The sequence below is a fragment of the Enoplosus armatus genome, chromosome 10 (assembly GCF_043641665.1).
Source record: "Enoplosus armatus isolate fEnoArm2 chromosome 10, fEnoArm2.hap1, whole genome shotgun sequence".
Taxonomy (NCBI): Eukaryota; Metazoa; Chordata; class Actinopteri; order Centrarchiformes; family Enoplosidae; genus Enoplosus; species Enoplosus armatus.
Window position 1 is genome coordinate 9210223 of NC_092189.1, and position 26821 is coordinate 9237043.

Below are 26821 nucleotides of genomic sequence, written 5' to 3' on the forward strand. Positions count from 1 at the left end.
TTTATTTATATGTGCATTCAACTGTACAATACTTTATATTAAAAAAGGAATATTAACAAGAACTGTACACTGGAAACATCAGCACATAAATGACATTTGATATCACACAACAGATCTGAACCCCTTTGACTTTAAATTAGTTAAAAACTAAAGTGCCATCTGTGATTTTGAACTAAAACAAAGATCAACCTCCTGTAAAAAATAAAAGGCACTGAGGATTTAGGTCCTTTTACTGGCATAGTACTTACGGGAATTTTAAATGTGGTATGAACATGCTTTCTATACTCAAGGCAGCGTTTTCTTCCTCTTCTCGGGCAGATGGAAGCTTTGTCTAGTTTCGGGAATATGTCACACATCTTGGATTTGATGCTGCAGGGACATCGTCTTGCTGCCTGGACGAGGCGTCGCCAGGGGTCTGAGGGTGTTCTTGCATTTTGGAATGGAGTGCCCTTTTAATTTCTGATGTTAACCTTTTCCCCTGGAGCAGCCAGGGGAGCATTTGCTCCCTCAGATCTGCTCTGGTGTAGATCTGCCTGTCTGCTCGGCAGTAGCCTGCCATGGCGCCCCCGGCCTGTTTCTCCCCCCTCTATGTGGCCCGCTTTCTCTCTCGGTTCACATTTCTGCAAAAGAGAGAGGAAGAGAAAACTACAAAAGCTCAGGAGCCGGAATAAGAAACCAAGCACACAGGCACATTAACACACACACAAACATGCACTGACTAATAAGTGAGCCTGGTAAAGATACAGGGGGAGTCACGATTCATTTGTAACATTAATTCTCTCTGCGTCAGGACCACCGATAGCAGCAGATGTATGTTTTGTTCTTTGTGGGTTGTGGGTGTGTGCGCATGGGGCCATGCATGTGTTCACGGGCCTCTGAAACACCACTGCTTTAGTGCTGATAGCAGGATCATGATGCTCATGTAGTCAAGTATGCTATTATCACTAAAGGTCGTGTAGATAGTCCACCTGAGTCCCCAGACATGGCATTTACACACAAGAGGTGCTCAGCGATAAACAGAGTGGGGTGGGAGGGGGGTAGAAACAAAGTGGCCACGACTACGCACTCTGTTTTTCAATGTGTAACAAAACATGCACTCTGTCAGCATGACTTGTGGGCTTAAGTGCAAAAGCAATGAAGAATAAACTGAGTGATATGGGGGTGTAATTCTCTTTAATGCGTACCTGCAAGTTCCTGGTCCAACATGTTGATAAAACTCTCAAGTTCCCTTGTGTCTCCCAGCTTGGCTGCAGAAAGAAGACAGAAAGAAAAGGAATTTGAGAAACTATAGAAGAAGAAAAAAACAGCAATGGAACATTTCTGTGGAGAAATGCGGCTCAGTTCAATGGTATTTCCTTTGGACCAAGAAGCTGAAAACGAATCTAAGTGCCAGAATTACATATGAACCAAACTGCTTTTAAAGGGAAAAAAGAAAAACATTTCAGCTTCTTTTCTACAAACTGAGATAAAGCTGATCTTAAGTGCTATAACACCTCGACAGCTTGCTGGATCCAACCAGGATCTCTGTTGTAAATATCTTAAGGTACACAGACAGACTGAATGGCACCTCCTGGTCACCTTCTTGTTTTCCTCGATTGAGATTTAAACGAAGTCTGTGCATCTGCATGCAACAAAACACAACAGCTCTCATTCATTTACACACACCTGAGCCAGTCTCACCACTGCATAACAGCACAAAAAAAACCTGCAGGAGACTTGGAAATATGTGGGGGGGAGGGGGGTTCTGAGAAGTCACAGTCACAGCGGCAGCGGCTTTGTTGTGTAAAAATAAAAGAGCTCACAGTCTAATGTAGAGGGTTTTTGTGTGGCTGTGATAGTGATCAGAGCAAAAGTGATAGTGATCACTGAAGGAACGAGGGCTATCTGGATGGAGATAGGCTGATGGGAGTCTCTAGTACCTTTCGATGCCAGCATTATGCCTGCTGTGTGAAGCTCCTCCTCGCTAGTGTTCAAACTGTTTCCCAAAGAAGCTTCGCTGCCTGGGGGGAGAGGGAGGCGAGGAGGGAGTGAGCGCAGATAATAAACAGAAAGACAAGCACTAAGGCCAGCCCATGCAAATGATCAACAACAACAATGGCAATACATTTAACACAATGCAGGAGTTGCACATAATGATAATAACATGCAGTAAAATTAAGGTAAACACACGTTCACTGTTAGCGACTCCCGAGTGACGACTCATGAAAGCAGTTTGCCTGTTGAAACGTTTGGGGGCCGAAATACTTTCAATAATGACGACGCATGGGAGCAGAAAAACACACTTTCTTCTTTTATCTCATAACCGTCGACAAACGCACAACAGCAACAGCAAAAAAAACCCAGACAATTACAGGAGATGGGTTGTCCATAATTGCAGTTCATTCCACACACAGCTATTGTCATGAGCAAAACAGCCACTTTAATAGAAGTGTACAGGGATGTGTCCTCTTGTACCACTAATTTAATGCAAATTAAAAGTGTCAAGCTGCAGTTGTTTGGACTGATAAAGGGGCTCAACCGGCACCCATGGGGACTCCAAACAACCTCACCCACCAGCAAATGATTCACTGAATAACGCCTTTCCTTCCCCACACTTTGCACAATGGGCAAACATTATCTCCATCACAGTAACATTGTTCTAGTGTGACAATTTTGTCTCTCACTGTAATCTGAGTCGTCGACTCCGCTGTCGTCCCCCAGCCCCGTGCGACTTTTGGCCTCCTGCAGGACGTGCTGGTACGCATGAGGTTTGCTCTGAGAAGGAGCCTTCAGCTCCTCCACCACATCCTGGAACTCCTGCAGCAACTCGCCCAGCTCGAGCTCCAAGTCTGCGGAAAATGTGACAACAGTTGGAGAGAAACCACATTACTCCACTGGCAGGAAATGTTACGATCGTCTCAAGTTATTTCAGAAAGCAGAATAGTAGAAGTGCTGAAAACATAACATTTTAAAGCCCTGATTAAATTTATGGTATTGCGAATATTTTGGAAATAAAACTAAACAAAAAACTCAAATCTCAAAGATCCGAATGTATAAGAAATAACTCATAACAAAATATCTTCTGGGTGAGAATGAAATTAAATAAAAGCTAAAAGCCAAAACCTGCAGTTGACGTTTATTGTCAGTGGGTTGTATCAGATAACTTGATGTGTGGAAATAAACCCAACAGCCCATAAGGCATATAAAACATCTAACAGCCTGTAAAACATCTGGTCTGCAAACTGTGATAAACAAATATTACATTTTAAGTCCAAGTCCTGTGCTTTGGGCTGCAATAAAACCAACACTTTTGGCCATTTCTTGAATAAATGCAGCCATAAAATAAGTGATGCAGTATGGGATGAGCACACCCACCATTTTATCACAGAGTTATTCTATTAGGCTAACATGAACATGACAAAGCTGTAACAGTCCCCTATGGGAAATATGAGTAGCACATGGCATATAGGATACAGCAAGAAAAATGTAAGCACATTTTAGAAATTGTGCCTTTAAGAAATAATGACCTAAGTTTAAAAAAACATGTGTAAATATGAAAAATTACAGATATGTGCCATGTGCAAGATACACCAACAAATAAAAGTGTACAATGAAAAGTAGCAGGCTGTATGATTTACAGGACTGCTCACTCTCTCAGTGTAACTTTAATTTGTTTCAGCGTGATGTGATATATAAAAAGGGTTAGGCAAGTCTCCTTTAAAGAGGTTAAAACAAGGGTTACAGCCTCTCTGACAGCATCATACTGGTATTAGCTGTTCGTCATGGGGCTATAATCACCATCACTGCCTCGCCATTCAAAACTAATGGCTCAAGTAGTCGCTGGACTCACCTGTGGTAATGTCTGAGGACATGCTGGGGCAGTGAAATAAAACGCCACCGGGCTGCTGAGTGTCTGGGTGCAGAGACGGTTTTAAAGCCGACACGCAGGACTGTCGTTTTATTATAAAGCCCCTCCACATCCGCTCAGCCAGCCAATGACGACGCAGAGAAACCTCAGAGGTCTACTGTAACTGGAAAAAGTGGGCGGAAAGTTGAAAGGAAAACCATACGCAAATGAGACAGACAGAAATAAGCCGTTACGCAACTCAGGTCGAGGCCTGCAGTTTTTTCCCCATGCTTTCAAAATAAAAAAAGACGTTTTGTTGTCTCGTTTGGTATTCAGACATGCATCCTGTTTTTGGCACAATGAGCTTGATACAACAGGATTTCACAGATGACCCGAAACAGCTCACAGTCATTCTGAGTTTGAGTGAAGCTTTATTGAAGAACAATAAACTGGGATGATCCTGTGTGACCATGTCACACTGTGCAGTCAGGTTGCATCATCTTAAAATGGATCAAAAGTTTCGGGATATTTTTCTTAGCTACATAGTTTAGATTGGGTTCAATTTTACCGAAGTTCTTGACTGGGTGGATTAAGCATACTAGAAAGCACATTTTAGTATCTAAAAAAAGAGGTCTCTCCATCAAAACAACACTTGAATATTCAAATCTGCAGTACTCTGCTCTGTCGACAGAGGCCCCCCAAGTGCAATGTCTGTTCAAATCCCACAGAACAGCTGTTAGTCTGTGGGCCATATTATGCAATTCTCAGTGAAGTAGCCATGCATGCTTACCAGTGGTACAAGTATCCCATCTCATTAAGTAAGAGTAATACCACAGGGGCTTCTGGAGATTTGAGCCGAAGACAAATCTGAGACAACATTAAAGAGAGACAGTTAAAACATTATGAAGTAGTTAAAAAAAACAGGTGCCAGGTGTGCTAATAAAAATATGGTGTAAGCACATTTTGCATTTGCACATTAATCTTTTCCCATATAGTTTAGAGGAAAGAAAACATAGCCCCGTGCTTACTCATTGTTTTATTTTTTGGCAACACATGAGTTGCTTCAAAAAGATGTGTTCAATGCATGCAGATAAACCTGTTGTTCTTCTGACTTCTCCTGTGTCAGCCTGACACGCAAGGTAAGTGTTGTAGGAGGGGCGTGTAATGACTCATGCCTTCAGCTGTGTAGGTTTAGGTTGCTGTGTCTGTCCTCAGTGTTCACTTGCTGCCGGGGAACTTGGGTAACATGTGAGGGCAATGGGCCATGGGACTCCTGATAATATGAACTGGGCTGGACGACTGCAGGTCAGTGAGTCAAAAGCAATGCCGGGATGATCCATTCTGATGGTATCTTATTACTGTGTCAGTGTTTCTGATTGAGTGAAAGGGTTCTTTAGTGTGCAATTCTGAAAAATAGAAATGCACAGAATGTGTGACAGAGAGGCACTGCGGACTTTTTGGGTTACATTCAGAGCCTCTTAAAGATTAAAAAGTAAAACTGATAAAATATTCGTGAAAATGCTTAAATATATGCAAATGTGTTGGAGGTAGGTGGCATTGTTATGGCAAACACATTGCTGTTTGCTTTTTGTTTTTTGTGTGTGTTATTTGTGTGTGAGAGTAATTGGCTGAAGATAAGCGAGGGGCATCATATTACCTTCATTGTGCAGTTGCCTGCTTTTAAAAGAGTTCACTGAAGCATGAAGTTTAAACCTTATCACCACCAGGGAAAGCTTCTATACTCTGTCAGTTTCAAGTGCAACAGAAAGAATTTCAAATCATAACCAAAATAAAAAGTACTGGTCCTTTTTAGAAACAAAAAAAATAATAATTAGTGCTCACAGTTTGTTTTTTCTCCCGTCAGAATCTGCTGGTTGTGGTCCATCTCCAGCAGATCATATGTGGTTCTGTCCGGTTTTCTATCCCAGAGGAACAGGAGCCTGGTTATCTGGCGGGGTCACTTAGTAAACACTTTTCACCTCCGTACCAGCTCCTGACCCAGGAGTATCTCTGGATGGACAAAAACACCGGGAATTTCTACACCACTGAGCAAAAGATGGATCGCGAGGCCCTCTGCCCCGAGGAGACAAAAGCTGAGGAATGCATTATTCTGCACAATGCTGTCGTGGGGCCCTCAGGAGACCTTATACAGTTTCCTGTGATCATAGAGGACATCAATGACAATGCACCTCATTTTGAAAACAGTGAAATACACCTGAAGGTGTCTGAGGACGTGACTGTGGCGACCAGTTTCTTATTGGATGACCTGGCTCAGGACACGGATGCGGGGCGCAATGGCGAGCTGCATTATCGCCTAGAAGATTCTGATGGAGTTTTCGGTTTAAAGGTCGAAGAAGACGGGTCTGTCATCATGCTGGTTGTGCAAACGGCTCTGGATAGGGAGACTCGGGAGCTGTATCAGATGGTGCTGGTGGCCACTGACTGCGGCTCAGACCCTTTAAGTGCTTCAGCAACTTTAATAGTCACAGTGACAGATGTTAATGACAACTGTCCAAGCTTCAGCTCTAACAGCCCCCGCAGTGTCACCATCCCCGGAGACTCCCTGAAGAACATGCTGGTTGCTCAGGTCAGAGCCACAGACCCAGATTCAGGCCCGAATGCTGCCATAGTTTACTCCCTCAGTCCCAAAGTCTCTGAGCGGGCCAAGAAGCTCTTTAGCCTCGACAGCCTCTCTGGGTACATCACACTAACACAGGACCTCCAGAGTGACAACTCCGAGGAGCTGCTGTTGAAAGTGTTAGCTAGTGGCCATCACTGCCCCCCAGCAGACACTCAGGTAACCATATCCGTGCTCCCCAAGGCGAACCAGGAGCTGACGATCAAGATCAGGTTCATAGCGGAGCATCAAAACCAGACTCTGGTGTTACCAGAGAACCAGCCCCCCACCGTCTTAGCTGTTTTAGAGCTTGAGGGTGACAGCAGCTTTAAAGGCTCATCCCTTGCCATTGAGAGTGAAGTGCCGTTCACTTTGAGCCCACAGAATGGCAAATATCTGCTTTCCACATCAAAGCCCCTAGACTATGAGATGAAAAGTGCACATCAAATTTCTGTGGTAGTGCATGGGAGATCAGCAGAAGGGTCTGTGATCACTCCTTCCAGGCGTGTGATAAGGGTGATGGTGGCAGATGTCAATGATAATGCTCCACATTTTCTCCAGTCTCACTATCAGCTGGAGGTGGAGGAAAACAACCAGCCGGGGATGTCACTGCTGCAGGTCTCAGCCTCAGATGCAGACAGTGGATACAATGGCAGGGTGACCTACAGGCTGGACAAACATACATCTACCATCTTTAACATTGATCCCGTGACTGGTCAACTGTCTGTATCAGCCTCTCTGGATAGGGAACAGCAGGGTGTACACAAACTCACCGTGTTTGCAGAGGATAGTGGCTCTCCTGCCTTGGAGTCAGTGGCCACAATATCCATTCGTGTTCTGGACCAGAATGACAATGCGCCTGTTTTTCTAACCCCTCACTTCATCTTTTTCATTCCTGAGGATGTACCACCATCCACCCAGGTGGGGAGGGTAGGGGTGACAGACCCAGACGAAGGGAAGAATGGGAACACAGAGTTGCATGTTGTAAACAGCAGTGGACCTTTTGTTGTGAATAACACCCAGGGGATATTGTGCACCACCACCAACTTGGACCGCGAGACAGAGGACCACTATGAACTCTACCTGCTGGCCAACGATCATGGGCACCCGGTCGCTTTGACTTCCACTGCCAGGGTAACTATCTTTGTGGGGGACATCAATGACAACCAGCCAAAAGTGATCATTCCCAGCAGCAACTTCTCATGCCAGACTGTCTCTCCAGCAACCATAGCAGGCACCATAGTAACAAAGATCTATGCCATCGACGAGGACTCAGGGCTGAATTCTGAGATTACATACACTGTTGTGGCACCAGAGCCAGCGCAAAACAACGCCCCCTTCCACGTGGATTCAAGGTCAGGGAACATCACTGTAGCTCAGCAACTTCTACGGAAGGACCTGGGGATGCATCACCTGTTCATTGTGGTCAGAGATGGGGGGAAACCAACTCCACTTTATACCACTGTCTGGGTCAATCTGTTGGTCAATGAAAGCATGGAGCCCTGCCACTTGGACAGGGCGCCCACCTGGACGGGGACACCTGACTTGGTTCAAACCCCCTCAAAGTCCTCCATCTGTGAGGTGGAGGACACCAGATCTGTTCGGATGACGGTGTTAGTAGGCCTGGGTATGATGCTGGCATCCACATGTTTGCTCGTGGTGACAGCTGTTTTCTACCTGAAGCAGAGGAGAAGGAGTCTACTACAGAACAAGAGGGGGCACTTTGAGGAGAATGAGATTCCACTCAGGCTCAAAGACAAATATTACTCTGATGACTAACAGATTAAAGCAAGCAATGTGTGTGTAATCCTCAGTCGCACTGTGTCGAGGATGAAATCAGCGTGCGAATTAAAGACATTCTTAATATTTGTCAAAGGCTTCTTGCATTTTAATAATCAAATTTGTTGAATTATTCTGATACACAGTGTACTCAAACATTTGTCAACTACAAAAATGCAAATGTCTGTGGAAATAAAGCTGATCCATTTTCTGATAAAGATCTCTGTAAACTACCAGGAATGCATATAAACGCTGATCTGATAGGTGAAGTATTTGAAGTTACGAGCAGAGACTTGCTCTATGTAGAAACAGTGTAATTTGACACATGCAGGTGATGTGTACAGTATTAGCCACCATAAGATAGAGCATATCACAGTAAGGCATTGCTAAAAAGTCATTATAGTCAGGGATTATTCTCCATGACCCCTGCAGCAAGAAGACGACTGAGGTAATGGTCCGCTAAGTTGATTGGGCCTTTCTCAGATTTCCGACCCTGAGTGATGGGGAGTCTAAAGTATTTAGACACACAAAAGGCTTTAATGTTCCTGCAGTGGGGAGGTGATGAAAGTCTCTCAAGAAGCAGCTCTGAGACCACCACAGGAAAGCGGAGCACGGCTGTGGACAGGTGAGAGGCAGCAGAGGGAAGGCCACACCACCATCTCAAGTCACCGCCTCACACCTGTCATCTGATAGCATTGTTTCTTACCCAGAGCGCTGGATGGCACCCAAAAAAGCAGAAAACCTACTGTGCTGCACCCAACAACCCAACAGGCTTTTTGTTTTCATGACAGATGTTTGCAGTGAAATCACACTGTGTTCAAAGAAATCTTTACAAAAGGAAGTCGCTCTCATGTGTTACTGATACATTTGTATGCTGGGGAACAATTGAGATATCAAACCAGGTTAAGTGATGCATAAAGTATGAATGAGTCAAGGTAAAATGTGTTTGCAAATCCGTGAACACACAATTACCCAAAGAGGGCAGGCTAATTGTTTCAGCTTTCACTAAAGACATAATTTTTTATCTTTACGGTATCATAAACTATTGAGTGATCCTTTCAAGATACACCTGTGTGAGAGGAAAGGAGGAAAGCCACGAGCCAGAGCCTGTAAAACACAATGTACGACAACCTGGTTAGTGGAAGAACAAGGCTTGTATAACATGACCATGTTTCTCTGAGGATTTCTGAGGCAGCAGCTCAAAAATAAATAATCTAATAGAGCTGTACTGTGAGACTAACTACATTAGCTGAGAGGAAATAAAGAGCCCCATAATACAATTACAAATTAAAGAAGCATCTTCACATAAGGAACTGCAGATTCCATTAGATTAAAACATATACATATTAATATTAAATCAGGCCTATTGTGGTTCAAAAGCAGAAAAAAGGTCAAACACATTTCTGACGTGGTTGACTAAATATCTAACATTCTTACAGACTGGATATTTTTGGAGCATGTGGTTTAGATATGTGTCTTGACAAAACTGACTTTTCTCATAAAAATGAATAGTATTGTGGGATAAACCTCCTCATGTGCCTGCTACTGTACAAAAGCTGTGGCAGGAGAAAGCCTGCCATCTACTGGGCATAGATGAAGCCAAATCTGGCTCTTTATTTCTGGTGTTTGGCCAGAGGGTGGAGATGAATCAGAGGACAGTCTCTCACTCCGCCACCGTCAGGTCGCCTGAGATCAGTGATGTTTCCCTGCTGCACGCTGCTCTGCTCAGCTCACAACACATCGCATTTTAATCAATTTTTCCCCCCCCTCAAGTTGAACATTTGATAGTGGGTTATGGGGTTGCATGAGACATGGACGAAGAGACCAGCTGGCACCAACCCAAATACCCAGTGGATTATTTCTGAGATACACATCAGGGGTTTTGTGATCACAAATGACATAACAATCCAGTCTAATTAAAATACCAGTGATGTTTTTCTAATCAAAGAGACTCTCTGCAGTGATGCTGAGAAATACCCCTCATTGCCCCTCAACTATCCAGCTTAAAAGGCACTATCTGACTTTATCAAAAGTTGAGTTATCCACATATTCATGGTCTGTGAATGCCACTTTAAGCCTGCTTTTGAAAGGACTAAATGGACCCATTTAAGAGATAACTGATATGAAGCACATATCGGTTTTGCCAGCTGTGATCTTTCATGTTCAGTGCTCTCAAACACTGCAGTCAAACAGATAGTATCTGACAGTCTCCTATAAGTCTGGTGAGCATCCCCTGACTGTCCACAGGCTCATATTGATGGTGTAAGTGCAGACAAATCACCTTCACTGTCCATGGACATGCAGCTTCTCATCATTCCCATAGACTATCTGCATGATTCATGAGCTGTTTCTCATTTGGTTTTATTTATCAGGCTGACAATGTTGCCATGGGCTTTTAAAACACAAGGCCTTAGCGAACCAGGGACTGTATGCCAAAGAGTCTGGAAATCCATCTCACAGAGGAGGAAAAGTTATTTCTTTCCATGGAAAAAAAAACTTTCCTTCTTCTTCTGTATTTGCATAAGAAGTTGCAAGTTGCTTTCCCTCTCTATGTATGCAAATATGCGTCCACAATGAACGAAGGAAATTTCTGCAAGCGTAAGAACCTTGACCTCTTCATTATTCTCCGCCCTGAAGTTCATTGAAAAGCGACATTGTTTCTTTAAGATTGCACTAGCAGTCATCAGCGGCTCTGTCCATTGTTGGGGGAACAGAAAGCGAGTTGAGATTGATATACGGGGGCCGAAGACAAGTCGCGCATATCATCAGCGGACCAGCTGCAGTGCAGGCAGCAGTATAGCCAACAAGTCCTGAACGCATCCTTCCAGACATGGGTAAGAAACTGCAGCCGCTGGAATCTGCCTTTATTGGCTTTTGGCAGATAGAATAAGTCATGCTATCAAATCTGCATTTTATTTGATGTGATTGCGCGCTTGATATGAATGGGACTGTGAGAGGGCATCAGAAGTTATTAAGTTTTGTTTTTTGTCAGTTTAGAGGTCGGCTACTCACCGGCTGATGCTCCACTGATATTATGAGATTTTATTTCATGCTTGAGATGGCAGAGCTACTTTTCAGGAGGAGCCTTGTCGCATTTGCTTTCGGTCGCAATCTTTCTCAATTTTTAAAGAGCCAAAGTTGGCCTCTGCTTTGCAATTTTTTTTTTTTTTTTTTTTTTTTACCAACACGAGGCCTGTATTTTCATTTGAGTCACAAGCGAGAGACAGTGGGCAGCTGTGGTTCGCAGGGCTTCAGGTGTTTGCTCAGGCAGGTGGTGTCGTTAGTTAATCGGTACAAGGTGCAGCCTATCTGAAGGTTAATAGCCTACTGGTTCTGTTTAAAGCTGTGGTTCGTGTGCATTCTGTCAGCTTCTTGTGGTGGTCATTCTTTGTGCACATAGAAATGTACCTACTTTCATTTACTTCCTTCCTAATATAACAATAGTGAAAATGTGTGTCTGTTATTTGCTAGTTTTCTCCCTCTTCCATACCATAGTAAAGTTACGCTATCTGAATGACTGATCACAGTTTCCCTGTTTCTCTCACACACACAGCCATGTAGATGTGTTCAATTAAAGAGCTATCTATTTGCCCCTCCTGCCATCTGTGTTTACTGTAATGGTACCAACCACAGTCTGTCTGCCTCCATTGTGCGTGTCTGTGTGGATGCATGCATGCAAGCGTGTAATGGCACACATGCACACAGTTGCATTGTTTGTTTATAGATTTGCCTCTCCATCCTCTTCGAGCACAGACTGCTCCCCCACCACCACTTTCTTGTTCCTGTGTCTCCCCAGAAGGAAGTCTATGAGTGTGCGCATGTGTGTGTGTGTGTGTGTGTCAGGCATAGAGGTGCCTCTGGCCTTTGTTTGCTTGACATTGGTGGCCCTTGTACCCCCATGATGCTGTGGGACAAAGACTGTTGTCTCTGCAGCCACAAAAGCAGCCTCTCTCTCTCTTTCACTTTGTCTCTCCTCTCTGTCCTCCCCCTTTTCTCACACTCCCCATGCTGGCTGGTGAATGGAGTCAGGGTGCGAGCTGGGGTCAGAGCAGACACATCCCCATGCCCTTGGCCATTGGCATCCATTCAAACAGCACATGACTATCGGAGAGAATGCACAGCTTTACTTTGAGGGAGCGCATGTGTTTACAGCGGCTGCTCGATCCATAGTGACAAAGTAGCATGAACATATTTTCTTTAGAGGGTTGGGTCAAAATGAATCACAGTAATCTTACTTACTCCTTGTGCTATCTAGGTATGCAGATAGTTTCAGTATTATGTGTCCGGGTTCCATCTCTAAGATTTATGCCTCCACCTCAATTCAATGGAATTTTGTGTGGTGTTCCCACCATTCACTGTCATTATCAAAACTGTTGACAGTGTGTTCTGGGAATTATCCAGCATAACAGAAGAATTGTCTCTGGAGTTAGAAGTTGAGTGTTTTGCGTAGTGCTGAGACAGCTGATTTGTGGATCCACAGAAAATAATAATCACCAACAATGTTGATAATATAGTCATAGTATTAGTTAATTATCAAGCAGATTCCAGCCTCTTCAGTGTGATGATTTGCTGCTTTTTATCTGTTTTTATATCATTTGTAAACTGAATCTTTTTTTGACAAAACAAGACTTTTGAAGATGTCACCTTGGGCTCTGAGAAACTGTGATAGATGCTTGATCATTATTTGTGGACACCTTTAGGCGAAAAGAACAATAGATAAATATTCTTTATTTTCAAGCAGCACAAACAAAATTTCACTCACCTTCACTGCATTGGGGTGGAGGCAAAAATCTCATCTCATAGAGGGATAACTCAAAACCAGAACAAATACAACCAAAACTATCTGCATGGCCACCACCAGAGTTAAGTGAGCAAATATTTTTACAGGTTGCAGCACGTTCATATTAACTTGACTAAGTGGAAAGAGTAAAAAAAGAAATTCCAACTTTACAAGAAAGCACCTACCTTAAAGTATTCCTCTGTGCATAATTTGTACATTGGAACAAAGTGCTTCTTCTCTGCTGTCTGTCATATTGCATCAGTTAATTATGTGCCCTGACTTTCATGGTGCTGCGTCTTGGCTAACAGGTTGCTATGACTGCTGTATGCGCTGTTTGGGTGGGGTGCCATACTGCTCCCTGGTCGCCACACTGCTGTGTTTCTCTGGCATTGCCCTCTTCTGCGGTTGTGGGCACCAGGCACTCACAGAGACAGAGAGACTCATCGAGACTTACTTTGCCCGTAATCTTCAGGACTACATCACCCTTGCCTACATGTGAGTGTTAAATTGAAGCATTTCCATCATTAGAGTGACATCTTTTTAACCTTGCTGTGGGATTTCTCGGGCTGTAGTCTCTATTCAGCAGGTTTAGGTTCTTTGTAACCCTGAATTTTGACTTTTTCCTTTTCCTCCTCCTTCTCAGCATTCAATATTTCCAGTATGTCATCTATGGTTTGGCCTCCTTTTTCTTCCTCTACTGCATTGTGCTGTTGGCTGAGGGCTTCTACACAACGAGCGCTGCCAAGCAAACCTTTGGAGAGTTCAGGAGCACCATGTGTGGCCGCTGCCTCAGCTCCTCGGTGAGAGGGCCCAGAGTGGGACAAGTAAAGGGGATTGGAGAGATTGGATGGGATTAATACACATATCACTCCCTGGTGGGTGCTGAGCCGAAAATCTTAAAGCTGCTAAAAACCTTTTGGGGACATGCAAAGATAAGCATACAGTGAGTGTTTGAGCGGTTGGGGGGCTGAGTGGTTGGAAGAAGAAGAGAAGGAGAACAGAGTGAGATAATAAGAAAAGCTAATCAGAAAAAAAAGTAAATGTGGTCACTAAGTGAGTCACTGCTCATAAAAACACTCTCTTGGATTACTTGTGTTTATTATGACGATGCACCTTAACATTTATTCTGCTCCCTGCTCCATACAGTTTATAGTGATGACATATGTACTAGCTGTGCTGTGGCTGTTGGTGTTTGCCCTCTCGGCCCTGCCTGTGTACTTCTTCTACAACATGGATGCCACCTGCCACACCATTGATGTTCTGACTGAGACCCCAGCGAGCATCAACCAGCTCTGTGTTGATGCAAGGCAATATGGTAACAAGACTAATTGTATTCTATTATGGAAGAAGTCTGGTGATATTCTATATTTTTCTTATTGTTAACAAATCCTGTAAAAAGACCAAAACCAATAATGAATGTTTCCTGCTAACAGCCTGTGTAACCACAGCATATTCCTCTGTGCCTGACCTCCATTGTTGTCCAAAAACTATTAACAAGACTAAGAGTCTACAGACAGCTCTGTGAAGCTGCACCAGAAGGCACAGATGCTAAAGTCAGCATGCTAACATGCTCGCAGTGACATTGCTAACATGCTGATTCTTAGCAGGTATAATGCTTACCATGTTCACCATCTTGCTCTAGTGTGTTGCAAATAATTGGCACTAAACACAAAGTACAGCTGAGGCTGTATCAACACCTGAGATGGCACTAGATGAAAAGTAAGGGGATCACCAAAGTTATTAAATTTCATCTTGAGGGGACCATGAATGTTTGCACCAGATTTCATGGAAATCCATCCAATAGTCCAGACATTTCACCAAAATCCAAAAATATCAACCTCATGGTGGCATTAGAGGAGAAGTCGGGGGATTACTAAAGTCAGTAGGATGGGGTCCATGAATGCCTGTACAAAATTCCAGCCAATAGTTGTTGAGATATTTCAGTCTGGTCGACCAACAGTCCATCATTGCCATCGCTAGAGCCTCAGAGTGTGGTTGAAACACATCTGTCACACAATGAGCCACACTGTTGCACTGGGAGACATGTTCCTTCATTACCATGAACACAGGCCACTGTATTTTTATGAGTTGATCCCACATACACTGCCCTGATGGCATTAACACTCACTAGCTCATCAAGTGTGTATTAATCTGCAGCTGAAAATAGTCCCCAAGGAATGCACTATTTACTTAACCCTTTTTAAAAATGAATCTATATATTTATGACCTGTTTTTAAACATGTCAATAGTAACGAGTAGGCGTTTGAGTGCCACAGAAAAGATAGGAAGTTAGTTTTGGTCTTTTCATGTAATTTGTAGACAATGACAAAAATATAGACTAAGGCCATCTTTATCCTTTGATTGTCTCGTACAAGAGAGATAAATTTGACTTTCTTTAACAGGGCTCCTGCCATGGAATGCAGTGCCAGGGAAAGCTTGTGGTATAACTCTGTCCACTGTTTGCAAGACCAGAGAGGTAAGAACCAGGAAATATATCAAGCTCTGCAGTCATGTTTGTACAATTTGCCTGACATAAAAATGAAGATGACATATAATCACCATTAATGCAAATCTCTTCCTATCAGTACCGAATGACCTATGACCTCTACATTGCTGCCTTCGCCGGTGCGGGCATCACTCTCTTGGCTCTGGTGAGTGATTATGCTTCAGCCGGGGCCAATTTGGCTGCACTTCCACAGTGGGGTACAACAATAGTGTTATGGCTCATGTGACTTAGTGACGCTCAAAGTGTAGGCGGCGAGGCATCTCAGGCCTCCATGACTGATGACTTTTGTACTATTGCTCTCTGTTCCTCTTTCTCAGCTGACACAAACATCATAATTATGCCGTAATGTCTGGTGGTTTTCCAGCCAGGCAAATGGCGTACCCATTATACTCGCATGCTCCATTACAAAAGCTGCTATATGGATGGTATCTGCTATCAAATTAATGTCATTAGCAGTTCATCATGTTTCTTTCTTATTTGTAGAGTTTCTGGATGCTTTTTCTTCTCTTCACATCTGTTCTGACACTTCCTGTCTCTGCTTGTCCTTCCATAGCTGACCTATACTGTGTCAACCACCTATAACTTTGCGGTTCTGCGGTATCTGGGGAGAAAGGGCATAGGTGCACGGTGTTAGGCTCACCAGCTTCCTGTCTGCTCTATCACTACTTCACCACCAACATGGGGATCTAAAGGGACGGCAACAATCCTTCCACATCATCTGCACAGAACCGCCTGTGGTCACGGACTCTTAAAAATGTTGTCTTTTTATATTTTTACTTTTCTTTTTGGGAAGAATGTTATTGTTTATTCTTCTTTTTATGTATGTGAGGTTTGTCTGCTGCTTTTACATGCAGTAAGTCTTATTTCAGGATTTCCAATGCCATGTCACCAAAATATTTGTAAATTATTGCTCTTGTTTGCTGAGGCTAGTGTCTAAAATTCTTTTCTGCTTCCCGTTGCACTCAAACTACAAATAACATACCCCGAATGAATTAACATATATAAGAAATAACCACCGATTTGCAACACATGTGCAGCTAGAATGCAGCTGTTACAGAGAATAGGGATTATAGGTTGCCATGGTTTCCATCCCTCACATCTGGTTGCCATGGTGGCAGCCAAGCACGCATTTGCAGTCTCACGCTGACCTCAGGACTTTTCTCACGGGCTGGAGAAAAGCCTCAACAATGGAGTCATGCCTGTTTTTAAAAGCCAGCCAATAAGGAGCCAGTTGCGGGGGCCACCTGCGCTACGAGTCTCGGCCAAGGGTTATATTACACGTCAAGGGAGAGGGTCCTCCAGACAAAGAGAGGGTTAGACCTCTCTGAAGCCTCAATGCAGCTCTTCTGGGACAACAACCACGCACACAGCACCATCCACATGCTGCTGCATGACCCCCACCTCCCTCCGAATATTGATGGATTCAGAGTGAGGGGACTGAAGGAATTTTAGATGATTTTAAATAGTTTCTTTCTGACAAAGGGACATACTTGTTTAGTTCTGATCTAGAAAGGTCTGAAAATTGTTTCTCTCATAATTTTGAGATGGCAAAAGCACTAGGTGCTAACTTATGGAGTGACCTCATATTATTTGACCCAAAACACATTGTTGAGGTGTGAGTCCCCCCTGCTGTTAATGCATGCCTGAGGTACTTTTTATAGAGATAGGACAGCTTTGTTTTGTCTCTAATTCTTTAGGAATTTTGTTGTAGTTATTGTATAACACATCTTTTTACTTAATGTAGCTGAATTTACTACTACTTCTACACTTTGGGTATTACTAACAAAACCTTTTGCAACATAATAAGTAGATTATTCTATTTGGTGGAAGCTTTACCCAGCTGTGAGTGGTGGATTTGTTAAGCGGCCGCTGGCTGTTTGATGATTTTTTTTTTTGTGTTGGTAAAATTTGATAATAAAAAGAATATTCTTTTGAAGTATTTGTGCCGAGTGCCTCTGAAAACATTTGTTTGTAGTCTGTGAAAGTGCAGTGTCTGCTGTAGTGTCTGTGTTTAACTGGCACCATCCCTGGCTTCCTGCCATATCTAGGGGCCAAGGTGTTTTGTAAGGTGTTTTGTATTCTCCCCTCTTGTGCCCACAGGTGCACTGTTCCCTGCACTTGGCTGTGTACCAGGTGTACCTGAGGAAGCTGAGGCACAGGGCGAAAGAGGAGAGGAGAGGCTATGACCTGTATGGGAGGCTGCAGAGAGACAGAGGAGGGATACTGTGCTCTCCATACCCAGCAAACACATCAGACACCTCCTGACTGCACCTCTAGTTGTGCTGCAGCCTTTCATGATGACCATCACACTTTAGCTGGTCTTCAAAATTATACTATTTTTGTAAAGTGTTCCAATTTATTGGTACAACTTGGTAGTAATTGTTAAATCGATTCATTATTTTGACATTTTCATAGCATAGACTATATGTGTTACATCTAAAGTTATAAAATGGTAGAAATGCAGTGGGGAACTTTTTTTTTCAACTGAGCCATAACAGTTAAATGGTTGGGCTGATTTCCTTTAATGTTCTGCATTGACCAATGTCTATAGAACCTTAAGTCAGAGATTTAAAATGATGTAGTTTGAAAAGCAGACATGATGATAACTTTTTTTTTTATTCTGCCCAGGTCTGATTTCACAGTATGCGGTGCATGCTTGATATCCTTTTTAATGAAGAGGAAATAAACAGTGTTCACTGTCTCTCAGGGTTTCCACACATATTTGGTCATTCAATGACATTCAAGGATGTGTGATGAAATTCAAATAAGGTGTGTTTTTGGGGTAATAATTCAAGACCTGTGTTTTACTCATGATCTTGCTTAGAAAAAGAGTAACACTTCATTTTAACACAGCAAACACTGGGGCTTTTTCCCTGATGGTGAAAATGACTGCAGAAAGGTTGAGAGCTGAAGTATACTGATTAATTTGTGTGACCCATTTTAGTTTTAAAAATAGTTTAAGAGCTTTTGTTTTCAAACTTTAAAGTCATTTTTAAAGCCACATACTTGGCTCATGAATTTTCAAGGCGTGAGCAGAGAAACCACAGACAAGATAGTGTCTCCATTTGGTTTGTTGCATGTTTTATTTGAAGCCAAGCACTGGAGAGTATGCACCACTTTGCCAGCATGTTGGCACACCCAGTCTTATCCTCCGTAGTGCAAAAACAGGAGTAAGGGGAATTGTCCATTAGATCAACACATAATCAAGATGAACAGTCTATTTTTCACACAGCTTAAATCACACTCATGGGTTGAGCGCTGAGGCTGAAACAGACGTTCAGTGTCATTTTGTACATTATTATAAAATGAATGCCCTTTGCAATTTACATAAGCCATTAATATGGACAGCTCAAAGAAATTAGTTTTTACATTCATAAATATTACAGCAACATTAAAAAATACTGACATTAGACGGTGTAGCAGTGATATAAGACGGCATCATGAGAGCAACATACTGTAGGGTTATGCTACCAGCTTATAAGTACCCACTGATTCTCAGGTAAGTTAGTTTTCAGGTAAACACTGTGGTAGGCTACATTATCTGAACAGGACAAAAACTGAATGTTACAGTAAGGGATAATATAAGCTAACAGCCCTCAGTTTTGCTTTGAATTAATGTAGGCTTTAGAGTTTGTTAAAATGCCCTACTCAGTTCACAGTTAATCGTTTCTCTCATACACTGCGAGTACCCGTACTCAACACACAGTAATCATATGAACAAGCTATTTATTATAAGCCTACATTAAACCAAAGGACCATAAGTAAATATGACTGTACCTGATTGGATTCGGTGCACTTTCACAGTGAAGCTCTTGTAATGTTCACCATTAGTCTGCACACACACTGAAATATGATGCAATTTTTCAATTGAAAGGCAAATAATGTGATCTCAGGCTGAGAGAATACACAAGATCTCCAACATAACGAGAAAGGTATGAGAATATGGACTATAATGAAAATCATAGCAACTTTGTGCATTCAGAAGACATTTTGTCTTATTGGTATGGTTGTGTGAGTAGCCTAAATATAAAATACTATCACAGCAGCAGTCAAAATACTGATGTTAAACCCAGTTTGAAGCACTGAAAATCAGGCATATTATTTTCTCAAACCACACAGGCAAACAACAATGCCCTCTGGCCCATAGCAGTAAAACCAAAGGGACAAAACCAAATGTAAGTAAGCCTGTATGCAAAAACATTGAAATAAAAGTAAAGTACCATCCAGCTGAAAACAAGTAAACATCATTAAGCTGTATGTTTCACTCAATACGGTATGAATGGACAGGCCAGGTGATTCACAATGCACACATTAGTGGTAACGGCTTTATCCTTGTGCTCAGGCTATTTCACATTCAGCTGAGACCCACAATGACCAGACAGACAGCACAAGGTGTTCGTAATATATATCGATAAAGCATTGGAGACCTTCAGAATAGGCCAAGCTAAAGGACGGGAATGTTGAGGCCTGCCACGCAATCAACAAGGCAGACACAGGATTACTAACAAGCCATAATTATAAAAAATTATTGTCAATTCAAATAATTAAAACCACCTCTATTCATCAGGAAAACAGCCCTTGATCAAACACTGAGGCCTAATGTAAATATCACACATCTGTAAAAAACTGGTTGGAGGAAGGAAATGTGCTTCACAGAAAAATAAACAGCAGTTTTTCAACAACAGCAGCAAAAGCAGTATTATTTTTGAACTTTGAGAAACACTGAACCTTACTTCGTAAACAGACCCATGTACATAAATCACGGGAAATAAAAATGATCCGATAATGCCTAACTCGTACAACTGACACCTCCGGCTACACAGTAGTGCAGTGGTAGATACAGATAGAATAGTACCCAATGCTTACAGTCAGAGCTTCACAATTAAAGCTCACAATTCCCTTCCTATTGAAGACGAAACAACGCCATCTTCCTCTTGAGTGCAGAAATCATCTAACTTCCTCGTACCAATTATATTGGTCATCATGCTGATGTTGGGAGTTCCCAAGCACAACATCTGCCTGGAACACTGTCACTCACTGACACTGTCTGAGTCCAGAAAATATATTAGCTCCCCACTTCTGCTGAAAGATCTGATAACAAGAAAAGTTAATTCAAAGTCCCTCTTAAACCTACGAAAAATCAGCGCATGACTGTTGTCAACAGACTGTTGACCAGTTATAAGACCAACTGTATGTTGCTGTGCCAATGGTAGAGTGTGCTCTTCAAGAGAGGATTGGTATATTCTCTCGTCCACTGAATTAACAAACAATTTGAATTACTTCAATTAAAATAAATGCTCAGAAAGCACTCTATTTGATACAAGTCCTGCATAGGCAGACAAAGCTGAAGCTGAGTAAAAATGTCTTTGTGCAACACTACTGAAAGCAGACAGAGTACAAAGTATGAGTGTGCCTGTTACAGTGTGCCTGTACCTTGGTTAGAGCAATAATTCAACAATCTAGATACCAGCTGAATCCTTGACACGGCCCTCCTCAGAGCACCTGTATCTTATCCACATCATCTTTAGGGGATACTGCACTCAGTACCTTGTACCTACAGTATGTGTACCATAAACATAAATATCTGACTGGCTCTCAAAAACTGCCTCGGGCAAGTTCCAGCCAGAGAGATTAAGACAAGGTGGATGCGCACCTGACCAATCAGCAGCAAGAACCGCGAGAGGTTTTGCGGTTGCCATGGAGATCGATAGTACTACCCAGTAGTGCATGGTCAATCTGGTCCTCAGCAGCCAGAACCTCCCTGACAGCTGCCTCAAATGCTGCCGTGACATTAGTGTCATCTTTAGCACTGGTCTCAAAGTAAGGGCAGCAGCCGTTCTCTTCACACCAGGCCCGTGCTTCGTCCTCTCCCACCTCCCTCTGCTCCATGTCTACCTTATTGCCTAGCACCACAAAAGGGAACCGCTCAGGGTCTTTAACGTCCGAGTAGAACATGAACTCCTTCTTCCAGCAGCCGAGGTTCTGGAAGCTCTGCAGGTCGTTCACAGCAAATGTGAGCAGGCAGCAGTCGGCCCCTCGGTAGAAGGGCGTGCGCAGAGACTTAAAGCGCTCCTGGCCTGCTGTGTCCCAGATCTGAAGAGTGACCAGGCGCCCGTCCACCTCCAGGTCCCGGTTGAGGAACTCTACGCCGATGGTGTGAAAGGACTGGGAGTCGAAGCGGTCTGTGACATAGCGGTTCATTAGGGAGGACTTGCCCACTCCACCGTCCCCGAGCAGGATCACCTTCAGCAGCAAGCTCTTACCGCTCATCATGTTTCCTCCCACCCAGCAAGGTCTCCTCACTGGGTTACGGGCCTCCACACCAGGTGGCAGACCAGGGTCAATATAACCTAGAAAGAGGAAGAAGCACAAAAATAGATACTTGATACAAAATCAAAGAGAAACACAAATCACCATTAGACAATATGAACTGAAATAAACTGACTTCTCAGAAAAGGCAACATTTGTACTCAACTTCAAATGAACCTTTCTGACAACAAATGAAAGCCATATGAGATAGTGTAATGGTTGACTAGTTTCAGGGACACAATGACAGGGGTGAAGGGCCGAGATGTCTGCCAAAGGTCTCTGGTTGAAAATTTGGCTGGATGTTTACAACATGACACAGTAATACTGACTCAAAATAGTCTACACGTGTACTATGCTTGCCAGCCATAGTTTAGGACATGAACATTACCCTAAAAACTGTAAGACAACATAAGCTTTAAGACATATATATAACAGGTGAAGTGTAGGAGTCCTACGCCACAACAACAGGGGCGAGCCAGGATCATGAGAAGACTCTGGAAACGACCACTGCACTTGCGCAGACCACGAACATGCACCAGCTTGTTGTCAACTGTGGCTGGCAGCTAAAACTCTGACTGAACTGCTTCGTCGATGGTCTCTGCGAAACTGTCCATGCGGTTCCTCAGAGCAGAAGTTAACTAGGAACCGAAACAGGTAACTGACTTCTAAAAAAAGACTTTCATTTAACAGACAATAAAACTGTTATACTGTGTAGCGGCTTAGCAAGCCTCCCAGCCAACTAGCATGCTAGCCGGCTAGTCTAACGGCTTGTTGACATTCTATCCTGGTCAGGCTAACCGTTAGCCTCAATGCACATGCGACTCAAAACAATGTTTAAAAGCATTGTAAGCAACAAAAGAACAAATGTTGCAGTGGGATGATATATCTATAATGTAATGCATCTAATATGAATAGAACAAACATGTATTTTCACTCACCCTGTTCCTAACAGTCTATATTGTGTGGTCTGCCCTGCTCCCCTACATCTGACTGAGATTGAGTGTCGTGACGTGCGCGCCCCCACCGAGGAGCTGCACGTGCACACCGTCCAGACAAACCGAGGTCCTAAAGCCTGTAAAGTTAATAATTTTCCATAAATTACAACAAAGTGTCACCGTGAGGTGTGGTTACTGTATTTTTCTATTCTCTGCTACTTTACACTTCTGCTACACTACATTTCAGAGGAAAATATTGTACTCCATTACATTTATGTGACAAAACACACGTTCAACATAAAATATAATGCACTGTTATGGATTAAACTACCCAACAGTATATAAAGTAGATACATGCTACCTTAACGTTGACGCAATCGTATTAACAATCCAACCCAATAATATAATATATCATAATATGGTATAACACTTGCTCTTAATACTTGTGTACTTTTACTTAAGTACGATTTCCACTAGTAGAGCAGAGGGCAATATCTGTCAACATTTCCCTTTAGAGAAAGATAGATTTAACAATAATAAAGATACAAGACTGCAATCACCAAGCACAAACATGCAATTAAAAGGTCAAAAAAACACGGTGAAGCTAAAAGCTTATCTACGGTGGGGAACACCTCATTTTAGTCATTCGACCAAATAACAAATCATTTTTTTTATTATCATTTTACATAACTTAGTAGACTTTCAACTTTCATTAATTTGAAAAAATTATTGTATATGCATTATTTAGTGAAAATCAATTAGGAAAAGCAAATTAAGGAATACTTTTTATTAGACGCTTCTTACATTGACTTCTGTGCAATGTGAATCCACGTGTAGTATACATTTATTCGTAGGACACTATATTTCACAGCTGTTTTGACTTAAGATTATTATTATTATTATTATGGTTTAGATTTTTAGGATTTTGTATTTTAAGTATTTGTTATAATTTCTTTAATCTAAGCGTCTTTTCCTCTATGTACACACCCTATATGCACCCGAATGCGTTCTAGTAAAATGTTTTTTATAATATTTGGGGGCAAAATAAATTCGAATTATATTATATTATATATAATTTGTCATTCAGTAGAGCAATATACACTCCGGAGCTGTAGGTGGCGGTGTGCAGCGTGGGTTAGTTTACCACCCAAAGAAGAAGAAAAGCAGAAACGTAGAAGAAGGATTCAGCTGTCTTTATTCCCTCTGCTCCGTTGGCTGTTATCAGACAGCATCCTGTCATCAAACCCGACTTGTACGGAGGGTGGCTGTGTATTTTTGGTTTGAAGAATTAAGAAAGCGCACCCTCATGTGTTTGCAGAGACAATGGTAGGAAACTGTGAATGTTTCGATACTGGTGCGTGCTCAGCAACCACTGACACGTATGATGTTTGTTCAACGAAGTTAGTTTCAAGGAGAAGTAACACTTTCCTTTGGGTTATGAGCCGCAAAACAGAGCGTGACTTTATTTGCGAGACTGAGGAATCAGCCTACATTTGACAAATAAGAAAGTGGATTGGTTTGTTCTTCTGAATTGGGTCCTACTTGTATCCGAGTGTCTGAAATGTGTTGTCTGTTCTTTTCAACCTTGCAGATGGCAGGCAGAGGCAGGCTGGTGCCCTGTGTGTGTCTGGGGCTGTTTGGTGTCCTGTGCTGGGTCTGGGTCTCCTTTGCCTCCTTTCCAGACGATCAACTTCCCCTGGAGGCCTTGGATACAGTGGACCGAGGAGCCTTTCAGCCCCAGAGTGCTCTGTCAGAGATGGAGTTTGCCTCCATAAGTTCATACAGAGGACCTGGCAACAGTGACCGCCGCAGCAACAAGGAGCTGCCCATTCTCCTCTGGTGGAGTGGAGGGCTGTTCCCACATTTTCCTGGTGACACTGAACGCATCGACTGTGCCACATCCTCCTGCCTGGTCACGAGCAACCGCAAGGTACCAGAGATATGTAACCTCATAAAGCTTTTTACTGGAACTCTTGGCTTAGACAGAGGGAAGATGCATGCTCCCATTAATAATGATTATCATCTGAAGTTGCTCTGCCAGTAATCTTGAGTTTGATCTTGAAAGGTCCAGCTGTACAAACGGACAGCATCCATCATCTTTTATGGAACAGACTTCCGGGCATATGAGGCACCGCTCCCTCGTCTCCGCCACCAGACCTGGGCACTGTTCCATGAAGAGTCACCCATGAATAACTATGCCCTCTCCCATGGACCAGGAATCAGGCTGTTCAACTACACTGCCACATTTCGCAGGGAGTCAGACTATCCTCTGACCCTGCAGTGGCTGCCCTCTCTGGACTACTTGCTGGCGCCGGTGGTTGTGTCCCTGGAGGAGAAGAACCGGCTTAGGAGGGAGGGCCTGGCTCCTGTGCTCTACATGCAGTCTCACTGCGATGTACCTTCAGACAGAAACCGATATGTTCAGGAGCTCATGAAGTACATTCAGGTACAGCACAGAGATGATGCATGCATGTTAACAGTTTAGCGCCTGGTTTATTGATACTCCATACATACAAGATGTATGCTTAGTGAGCTGCAATTCTCCAATTATTAGAGCTAAGGAGGAATTATAGTTTCACAATCCCTACATGCTGTTGATAAAATTAACAGAAGCAAGTTTTGCAGATGTTGGTAGGCACATCTCCTCAGGACACGTTTCTGCATAGTATTGAATACCATTTGCAGTAGTCTCCTCCATTTTGAACCCTATCATAGCCATTCTTTACAATAAATGAAATGAGTGAAAAATGTAGACCATTAAAGGTTTTGCACAAATTATTTCCCCCTCTGTAGGTGGACTCCTATGGGAAGTGCTTGAACAACAAACCTCTACCTGAACATCTGGAGGACACGGCCACAGCTACCGGCGAAGATCCCAACTTTATGAATTTTGTTGCACGCTACAAGTTTCACCTGGCACTGGAGAATGGCCTGTGTCCAGACTACATGACAGAGAAGCTGTGGCGGCCTCTCCATCAGGGCTGCGTGCCCGTCTATCGAGGCTCCTCTGTGGTGGCTGACTGGATGCCCAATGACCACTCTGCCATCATCATAGATAAGTTCCCCTCGCCAAAAGCTCTCGCTGAATTCCTCAAACGTCTTGATGACAATGATGATGAATATGCTAAATATTTAGAGTTCAAGAACCCCAAGCGCATCACGAACACTCGTTTGCTGGAGGCTCTGGAGACCCGAGAATGGGGGGTTAATGACATGAGTAAACCCAACTACCTGAATGGATTTGAATGTTACGTGTGTGACCAGGAGAATGCACGACTGGCAGCAGAACGAGCGTATAGGAAAGCACCTAAGAAGAACCAACCTCCTCAGCCTAAAATGGCCAACAACTCTCACATGGGGTGCCCCCTGCCCCGCCCGGGATATGGAGATGTCCTAGACTTACCTGCAGATGATGGGTGAGTTTGTCTTGAATTATTCACTGTGCCAGCCAGGTGCGAAATCCTTGTACTGTCTGTACTTTAATGTGAATAACAATGTCCCGAGGGGAGAGAAATCAGTCTATTTTAATGGTCTAATTAAAATATCCTCTGTGATGAACCTAATCTGTTTGTATATCTGTCCGCAGATGGTTGCAAATATGGCCTCAGGATTACTGGCAGAGCCTGGACCAAGCAGAGGGGCTGGAATCTCTGATAAGACATAACGAGTCAGACCCTTCGCTGCTGTGGAAGCACATCCAAAACATAGCTGTGAGCAGAGCCAGAGGAAAACACTGACACAGGCCTTGAAACAAACAGAGGATGGAGCACGTCCAGGATTACAGGGGTGTCCCATATTATGCATCCCCTCTGTTTTAATGAGGAAAAGAAGCAGAAATTACTCATATTTTTGCACCTGAGCCAAAACTCCTTTACCCTTATGAGCAGTTTAGTTATACTATAACAGATTTTGATATTGTATTCAGCTGACATAATACCTTTGTCCTTTTCTCCCAAGTTCAGTAATGGGAAAATAATGTTTTAGAATGCTATATGCTAATATTTTCAAGTAGTTTTATTACTATAACTGAAGTGCCATCATCACCCATACTCCGCCTTGCATTGTTAAC

The 26821-nt window shown here is 43.0% G+C and overlaps 5 protein-coding genes across 5 annotated transcripts; 3 read left to right on the top strand and 2 right to left on the bottom strand.

Moving 5' to 3' along the window:
- LOC139291567 (regulator of cell cycle RGCC) lies at positions 1 to 3896 on the bottom strand. Its single transcript, XM_070913635.1, has 5 exons — positions 3830 to 3896; positions 2664 to 2828; positions 1920 to 2000; positions 1185 to 1247; positions 1 to 620 (listed from the first exon to the last, which is right to left on the bottom strand). Exons 1-5 carry the CDS (start codon positions 3849 to 3851, stop codon positions 613 to 615), a joined length of 339 nt encoding a protein of 112 aa, XP_070769736.1. The 5' UTR covers positions 3852 to 3896; the 3' UTR covers positions 1 to 612.
- A 1187-nt stretch (positions 3897 to 5083) lies between these two features.
- pcdh20l (protocadherin 20-like) lies at positions 5084 to 8383 on the top strand. Its single transcript, XM_070913838.1, has 2 exons — positions 5084 to 5131; positions 5691 to 8383. The coding sequence occupies exons 1-2, from the start codon at positions 5084 to 5086 to the stop codon at positions 8220 to 8222; spliced, it is 2580 nt and encodes an 859-aa protein (XP_070769939.1). The 3' UTR covers positions 8223 to 8383.
- A 4944-nt stretch (positions 8384 to 13327) lies between these two features.
- plp1a (proteolipid protein 1a) lies at positions 13328 to 17773 on the top strand. The gene is made up of 6 exons (XM_070913179.1): positions 13328 to 13497; positions 13646 to 13802; positions 14149 to 14317; positions 15405 to 15478; positions 15588 to 15653; positions 17609 to 17773. The coding sequence occupies exons 1-6, from the start codon at positions 13328 to 13330 to the stop codon at positions 17771 to 17773; spliced, it is 801 nt and encodes a 266-aa protein (XP_070769280.1).
- A 3396-nt stretch (positions 17774 to 21169) lies between these two features.
- Positions 21170 to 21781, bottom strand: rab9b (RAB9B, member RAS oncogene family). Its single transcript, XM_070913374.1, has one exon. The coding sequence runs from the start codon at positions 21779 to 21781 to the stop codon at positions 21170 to 21172; it is 612 nt and encodes a 203-aa protein (XP_070769475.1).
- Positions 21782 to 24343: 2562 nt separating this feature from the next.
- Positions 24344 to 26582, top strand: fut11 (fucosyltransferase 11 (alpha (1,3) fucosyltransferase)). The gene is made up of 4 exons (XM_070913608.1): positions 24344 to 24682; positions 24818 to 25198; positions 25546 to 26168; positions 26339 to 26582. The coding sequence occupies exons 1-4, from the start codon at positions 24344 to 24346 to the stop codon at positions 26487 to 26489; spliced, it is 1494 nt and encodes a 497-aa protein (XP_070769709.1). The 3' UTR covers positions 26490 to 26582.
- Positions 26583 to 26821: the final 239 nt, after the last annotated feature.

Coding starts and splice junctions, on each gene's coding strand:
- LOC139291567 (XM_070913635.1), bottom strand. CDS start 3,851: ATGTCCTCAGACATTACCACAG. Junction 2,001..2,663: donor AGTCGACGACTCAGATTACA/GTGAGAGACAAA, acceptor CTCTCCCCCCAG/GCAGCGAAGCTTCTTTGGGA. Junction 1,248..1,919: donor CATAATGCTGGCATCGAAAG/GTACTAGAGACT, acceptor TTCTTTCTGCAG/CCAAGCTGGGAGACACAAGG.
- pcdh20l (XM_070913838.1), top strand. CDS start 5,084: ATGGGCCATGGGACTCCTGATAATATGAACTGGGCTGGACGACTGCAG. Junction 5,132..5,690: donor ACTGGGCTGGACGACTGCAG/GTCAGTGAGTCA, acceptor TTCTCCCGTCAG/AATCTGCTGGTTGTGGTCCA.
- plp1a (XM_070913179.1), top strand. CDS start 13,328: ATGCGCTGTTTGGGTGGGGTGCCATACTGCTCCCTGGTCGCCACACTG. Junction 13,803..14,148: donor GCCGCTGCCTCAGCTCCTCG/GTGAGAGGGCCC, acceptor TGCTCCATACAG/TTTATAGTGATGACATATGT. Junction 14,318..15,404: donor TGTTGATGCAAGGCAATATG/GTAACAAGACTA, acceptor TTTCTTTAACAG/GGCTCCTGCCATGGAATGCA.
- rab9b (XM_070913374.1), bottom strand. CDS start 21,781: ATGATGAGCGGTAAGAGCTTGCTGCTGAAGGTGATCCTGCTCGGGGAC.
- fut11 (XM_070913608.1), top strand. CDS start 24,344: ATGGCAGGCAGAGGCAGGCTGGTGCCCTGTGTGTGTCTGGGGCTGTTT. Junction 24,683..24,817: donor TGGTCACGAGCAACCGCAAG/GTACCAGAGATA, acceptor TGATCTTGAAAG/GTCCAGCTGTACAAACGGAC. Junction 26,169..26,338: donor GACTTACCTGCAGATGATGG/GTGAGTTTGTCT, acceptor ATCTGTCCGCAG/ATGGTTGCAAATATGGCCTC.